The sequence below is a fragment of the Oncorhynchus gorbuscha genome, linkage group LG08, assembly GCF_021184085.1.
Source record: "Oncorhynchus gorbuscha isolate QuinsamMale2020 ecotype Even-year linkage group LG08, OgorEven_v1.0, whole genome shotgun sequence".
Taxonomy (NCBI): Eukaryota; Metazoa; Chordata; class Actinopteri; order Salmoniformes; family Salmonidae; genus Oncorhynchus; species Oncorhynchus gorbuscha.
The window spans coordinates 42,468,161-42,475,660 of NC_060180.1; the positions used below are offsets into that span (position 1 = coordinate 42,468,161).

A 7,500-nucleotide genomic window follows, 5' to 3' on the forward strand; every position below is an offset into this window, starting at 1 on the left:
CTATGATCACTGAGTCTGTACATAGTCAAAGCTTTCCTTAAGTTTGGGTCAGTCACAGTGGTCAGGTATTCTGCCACTGTGTACTCGCTGTTCAGGATAAAAGAGCATTCTAGTTTGCTCTGTTTTTTTGTTAATTCTTTCCGATGTGTCAAGTAATTCTTTTTTTTTTCTTGTGATTTGGTTGGGTCTAATTATGGGTCTAATTGTGTTCTCTCTCTCACACATCTCAGTTCTTATCTCTCTGTATCACATCTCTGCTCTCTGCTTTTGCATTTCTGCTGAGTTTCCAGAGAAACGCTTCCTCTCAAGGTGTTATCAGCACTAGGTCTGAGTCATAATCATCATCATTATCATCACCACCATCATCTGCAGTGACAGAAGCATAGTTTTTATCATCTTCACAATAATCCTCTTCCTCCTCTTCCACCGAATCATAATCATTGTTAAAGCTAAATATTAATGACATGTTTAAATGTAGTGTGTGCTTAGCATGTGGAAACATACTGAGGTGCTTTGTGTACTTCGAATGAACGCTCTCGTGGGGAAGGTGAAATTATATCTGTGTTTCTCCATTGAATTTTTGGAGGAGGAGGAAGAGGAGACAGGGGGAAACAGTCTGCCAATGACCTCTCTCTCTCCCCTCATCTCTCCTCCCTCTCTGCCACCCTGTCTGGCAATTTCCCTCGAATCTCACTCCCTGCCTTCTTCTTCTACATCTCCCTCTTTATCTCCCCCATATATCCCCCCCCCCCCCATATCTCCCTATCTCTCTCTCTCTAGCTATTGTCAGCAGCTTATCCGGCATTGGGCCTGTCTGTCTATCTGTCTGTCTGTGTCTGTCTGTTCCATAGGGGGCTGTCTGTCTGTTCCATACACAGCAAATATGGGTGCTAATTAATTTGCTGTGGATCACCCCACATCTCTGCATGGCAGAAAGAGAGGGAGAGAGAGATGAAGAGAGGTGAGGGATGAGGAGAGAATTTCTCTCTCTCAATTCAAGTTCTATTGCTTTATTGCTTTATTGGAATGACATAATACTCTGCATTAGAGGTCGACCGATTAATCGTAATGGTCGATTAATTAGGGCCGATTTCAAGATGATTTTTTTTTTTACTCCTTTATTAAATTTTTATTTAACTAGGCAAGTCAGTTAAGAATACATGCTTATTTTCAATGACGGCCTAGGAACGGTGTGTTAACTGCCTCGTTCAGGGGCAGAAAGACAGATTTTCACCGTGTCAGCTCGGGGGATCCAATCTTGTAAACTTACAGTTAACTAGTCCAACGCTCTAACCACCTGATTACATTGCACTCCACGAGGAGCCTGCCTGTTACGCAAATGCAGTAAGCCAAGGTAAGTTGCTAGCTAGCATTAAACTTATCTTATGAAAACAATCAATCATAATCACTAATTAACTACCCATGGTTGATTATATTACTAGATATTATCTAGCGTGTCCTGCGCTGCGTATAATCTGACTGATCATACAAGCATACAAGTATCTGACTGAGCATACAAGTATCTAAGTATCTGACTGAGCATACAAGTATCTAAGTATCTGACTGATCATACAAGCATACAAGTATCTGACTGAGCATACAAGTATCTAAGTATCTGACTGATCATACAAGCATACAAGTATCTGACTGAGCATACAAGTATCTAAGTATCTGACTGAGCATACAAGTATCTAAGTATCTGACTGATCATACAAGCATACAAGTATCTGACTGAGCATACAAGTATCTAAGTATCTGACTGAGCGGTGGTAGGCAGAAGCAGCCACGTAGACATTCATTGAAACAGCACTTTCGTGCATTTTGCCAGCAGCTCTTCATTGTGCTTCAAGCATTTCACTGTTTATGACTTCAAACCTATCAACTCCCGAGATGTGGCTGGTGTAACCGATGTGAAATGGCTGGCTAGTTAGCTCGCACTAATAGCGTTTCAAACGTCACTCGCTCTGAGCCTTGGGGTGGCTGTTTCCCTTGCTCTGCATGGGTAACGCTTCGATGTGGTAGCTGTTGTCGTTGTGTTGCTGGTTCGAGCCCAGGGAGGAGCGAGGAGAGGGACGGAAGCTATACTGTTACACAGGCAATACTAAAGTGCCTATAAGAACATCCAATAGTCAAAGGTTAATGAAATACAAATGGTATAGAGAGAAATAGTCCTATAATAACTACAACCTAAAACTTCTTACCTGGGAATATTGAAGACTCATGTTAAAAGAAACCACCAGCTTTCATATGTTCTCATGTTCTGAGCAAGGAACTGAAACGTTAGCTTTCTTACATAGCACATATTGCACGTTTACTTTCTTCTCCAACACTTTGTTTTTGCATTATTTAAACCAAATTGAACATGTTTCATTATCTACTTGAGGCTAAATTTATTTTATTGATGTATTATATTTGAAAGTGTTAATTCAGTATTGTTGTAATTGTCATTATTACAAATAAAAAAAAATAAGAATACATTTTCAAAAATCTAACGATTAATCGGTATCAGGCTTTTGGTCCTCCAATAATCGGTATCGGCGTTGAAAAATTATAATCGGTCGAACTCTACTGTGCATATTGCCAAAGCATACTTTGGAAATGTACATCTCTCTCTTTCTCTTTCTTTCTCCCTGACCTCATTTTGCTGACTGCTCTTTTTCATGTCCCTTGTGTTCAGTTTTCCTAATAATCCAGTGGATTGGTCACATCACTTTCACTGACTGTGTGTGAGCTTGTGTGTGTGGGTGCCTACGTGTGTGTGCGTACGTGTGTGTGCGTACGTGTGTGTGCGTACGTGTGTGTGCATGTGCTGAAAACAGCATAAGTTATGTACATGAAAAAGGCAAGCTTTGCATGGGGTTTAATTTCATCTGGGAATAGGGCAATACTGCCACAACACCCTCCCTGTCCAAGGTGTATCAGGATTACATCTCGTTTTCATTTACATTTGGTTTGTCAATTAACGTCAATTCTACGTGAAATCAACAAGAAAAATCCTACTATTTCATTGGATTTGTTGTAGGTTAAAAGTTGATCGAACGTCATCACGTTTATTTTACAATGGGAAAACTACTGATTACAGAAGATGTCTCTCTCTCTCTCTCTCTCTGTGTGTGTGTGTGTGTGTGTGTGTGTGTGTGTGTGTGTGTGTGTGTGTGTGTGTGTGTGTGTGTGTGTGTGTGTGTGTGTGTGTGTGTGTGTGTGTGTGTGTGTGTGTGTGTGTGTGTGTGTGTGTGTGTGTGTGTGTCAAATCAAATGTTATTGGTCGCATACATGTTTAGCAGATGTTACTGCGGGTGTAGTGAAATGCTTGTGTTCCTAGCTCCAACAGTGCAGTAATATCTAACACAACAATACACACAAAAAAGTAGTAGAATGGAATTAAGAAATATATAAATATTAGGACGATCAATGTCAGAGTCTGGAGTATAAATATAAATATCACTGCTCTAGAGGAGATCTGCATGGAATGGGCCAAAATACCAGCAACAGTGTGTGAAAACGTTGTGAAGACTTACAGAAAACATTTGACCTTTGCCAACAAAGGGTATATAACAAAGTATTGAGATAAATTTTTGTTATTGTCCAAATACTTATTTCCACCATAATTTGCAAATAAATAAATAAAAAATCCTACAATGTAATTTTCTGGATTTTTTTTTCTCATTTTGTCTGTCATAAGTGAAGTGTACCTATGATGAAAATTACAGGCCTCTCTCATCTTTTTAAGTGGGAGAACTTGCACAATTGGTGGCTGACTGAATACTTTTTTGCCCCACTGTACATACGAAATGTGTTAAACATTATGTAAACATGATTCAAGGTCCATTACTAAAGTGACCAGTGTTCCATGTCTATGTACATAGGGCAGCAACCTCTAAGGTGCAGAGATGAGTAACCAGGTGTTAGCCGGCTAGTGACTGAGGGCAGGGTACTGTGTGGAGGTCGCCTAGTGATGGCTGTTTAACAGTCCGGGATCTTGAGATAGAAGCTGTTTTTTAGTCTCTCTGTCCCAGCTTTGAGGCACCTGTACTGACCTGGATGACAGCGGGGTGACCAGGCAGTGGCACGAGTAGCTGAGGTCCTTGATACTCTTCTTGGCCTTCCTGTGACACTGGGTGCTGTAGATGTCCTGGAGGGCAGGTAGTGTCCTCCCAGGGATGCGTTGGGCAGACCGCACCACCCTCTGCTGTAGATGTCCTAGAGGGCAGGTAGTGTCCTCCCAGGGATGCGTTGGGCAGACCGCACCACCATCTGCTGTAGATGTCCTGGAGGGCAGGTAGTGTCCTCCCAGGGATGCGTTGGGCAGACCGCTACACCATCTGCTGTAGATGTCCTGGAGGGCAGGTAGTGTCCTCCCAGGGATGCGTTGGGCAGACCGCACCACCCTCTGTTGTAGATGTCCTGGAGGGCAGGTAGTGTCCTCCCAGGGATGCGTTGGGCAGACCGCTACACCCTCTGTTGTAGATGTCCTGGAGGGCAGGTAGTGTCCTCCCAGGGATGCGCTGGGCAGACCGCACCACCCTCTGCTGCAGATTGCACCGTCCGCAATCTCAGGGATCTCCGGAGGGTGGTGCAATCTGCCCAACGCATCTCTGGGAGGACACTACCTGCCCTCCAGGACATCTACAGCAGATGGTGGTGCGGTCTGCCCAACGCATCTCTGGGAGGACACTACCTGCCCTCCAGGACCATTTCAGATTGTCAGTGATGTGTACACCGAGGAACTTGAAGCTTTTCACCTTCTCCACTGCGGCCCGTTGATGTGGATAGGGGGGTGCTCCCTCTACTGTCTGTTGATGTGGATAGGGGGGTGCTCCCTCTACTGTCCCGTTGATGTGGATAGGGGGGTGCTCCCTCTACTGTCCCGTTGATGTGGATAGGGGGGTGCTCCCTCTACTGTCCCGTCGATGTGGATAGGGGGGTGCTCCCTCTGCTGTCTCCTGAAGTCCACGATCATGTCCTTTGTTTTGTTGACGTTGAGTGAGAGGTTATTTTCCTGGCACCACTCTCCCAGAGCCCTGACCTCCTTCCTGTAGGCTGTCTCATCGTTGTTGTTACCACTGTTGTGGCGTGTGCAAACTTGATGATTGAGTTGGAGGTGTGCATGGCCACACAGTCATGGGTGAACAGGGAGTACAGGAGGGGTCTGAGTGCCCTGTGTTGAGGATCAGCGTAGTGGAGGTGTTGTTTCCTACCTTCACCACCTGAGAGCGGCCGGTCAGGAAGTCCAGGACCCAGTTACACAGGGTGGGGTTCAGACCCAGGGCCCCGAGCTTAATTGAGGAGCTTGGAGGGCACTATTGGAATGAAGGCTGAACTGTAGTCAATGAACAGCATTCATACCTAGGTTTTCCTCTTGTCCAAATGGGTTAGAGCAGTGTGATGGCGATTGCATTATCCATGGATCTATTGATGCGGATTGCAAATTGAAGTGGGTCTCAGGTGTCAGGTAAGGTGGAGAGATATGATCCTTAATTAACCTCTCAAAGCACTTCGTGATGACAGAAGTGAGTGCATGAGTGTGTGTTTCTGTATGAACGTGTAGTGCAGTCTAGTGCAGCGTGCGTGTGTGTACTTGTATGTGTGTTGTTTGTTGTCACGTGTGTTTATAGTGTGTGCATCATATATAAGTATTTGATTAAATGGGCTTGTCAAGATATAGGCCCCTTAATCAGAACATTGCATAGTAATCACTTTCCTTCCTATTGAGAAGGAAAACAAACATATTGTGGCAGGAACTTAAATGAAGCTGATGGCCAGAATGATTTGTTTTGATGCTGGACCGAGATTGTTGTGAGCAAAACTGAAGGTAAGTGAGGAGTCAAACGCAGGAGAGCAGAAATGTCAGTGTAGCGTGTAACTTTTAATCAGGTCCAAAACAAACACAGTCCAGTACAAATACCCAAAACCCAATGGGGAACAAACAGTTCTCCCATAAGGCGTAGAACCACAACGCACCTTACTAAAATCACTACACGCGAAAATACACTGCTTGTGGAGGAAAGCCTCCGCCGAGCGCCGCCCGAACAAACGGTCTTCGGTGGAAGTCGTGATGGACAGACTCAACACATATCTGTGAGATGTTAGCTGGCTTAATGTATGCACTTTGGATTATCGAGAGAGGGAGTGTAGTGTGATGTTATGTTATCTTCATGTAGCGTACAACCCAGCATGCTTCTCCGTTTTCTTTTGTGCTACACGTGGTAACAAGCCCAAAATAGAACCTTAGATAGATGCTCAAGCACACACACCCCTCTGCTCACCTAATGTCGCTCTTTGCATTACCCCCTCCCCCCTCCCCTCTGTTTCCGTGCACCACTGTAGATCCAGTATTACTCTCCAACTCTCTTAGTGGTGTACACTATCTTATCACACTTTAAAAAACCTTAAACCCTGTCAAAAATAAAATGCTGAAAACAAAGTTGACCCTAACCATCTTATTTTGTCCATTTTTTTAAACTCCTCTGCAGGTTTTCCTGATCACCCTCCTTCTGTGTGAGTGTGTGTCTGAGTGTGTGTCTGAGTGTGTGTCTGAGTGTGTTATGGCATCTGTGATGGACGATTCCTACCGTAAGGTGCTGTTGCTAGGGGCCATCGCTGCAGCGTCAGCCTTTGTGGTCACCATCGTCATCGTGGTGGTTTGTGTGGGCTGCCAAAGGTGAGGTCACAGCCAACATATTTGACACTTTCTCTACCTTTCTCTCTCTCTCTCTATCTCTCAATTCAATTTCATTAATAGATAATAATATGAATAGATAATAAACAAAAGTGAAATAAATAATTTAAAAAATTAAGCGTAAACATTACACTCACAAAAGTTCCAAAAGAATAAAGACATTTCAAATGTCATATTATGTGCAAATAGTTCAAGTACAAAAGGGAAAATAAATAAACATAAATATGGGTTATATTTTCAATGGTGTTTTTTCTTCACTGATTGCCCTTTTCTTGTTGCTGAGATTTGATGTCACACACATCACAGCAACAAGTCTTGCTGCTGTGATGTCACACTGTGGTATTTCACCCAATTCTTTGTGGGTTTAGCCAAGCTCTTTTCTGTCTCTGTCTCTGTCTGTCTCTGTCTCTGTCTCTGTCTCTGTCTCTCTCTCTCTCTCTCTCTCTCTCTCTCTCTCTCTCTCTCTCTCTCTCTCTCTCTCTCTCTCTCTCTCTCTCTCTCTCTCTCTCTCTCTCTCTCTCTATCTGTCTCTCTCTCTCTTTCTCTTTCTGTGTCTCTCTCTCTTTCTCTTTCTCTCTCTTTCTCTGTCGCTGTCTCTCTCTCTCTGTCTCTGTCTCTGTCTCTTTCTCTGTCTCTGTCTCTGTCGCTGTCTCTCTCTCTCTGTCTCTCTCTTTCTCTGTCTCTCCCTCTTTCTCTTTCTCTGTCTCTTTCTCTGTCTCTGTCTCTCCCTCTTTCTCTTTCTCTGTCTCTTTCTCTGTCTCTGTCGCTGTCTCTCCCTCTTTCTCTTTCTCTGTCTCTTTCTCTGTCTCGGTCTCTGTCGC

The 7,500-nt window shown here is 44.0% G+C and overlaps 1 protein-coding gene across 1 annotated transcript in view; it reads left to right on the top strand.

Annotated features, from left to right (window-relative positions):
• LOC124041681 (protein PRRC2A) overlaps positions 1 to 7,500 on the top strand; it is a 129,548-nt gene that overhangs the window by 73,412 nt on the left and 48,636 nt on the right. The window contains exon 2 of the mRNA XM_046359548.1: positions 6,474 to 6,661. Within this exon, the coding sequence (XP_046215504.1) occupies positions 6,546 to 6,661 (116 nt within the window). The 5' untranslated portion in view covers positions 6,474 to 6,545. The remainder of the gene's footprint in view (positions 1 to 6,473; positions 6,662 to 7,500) is intronic.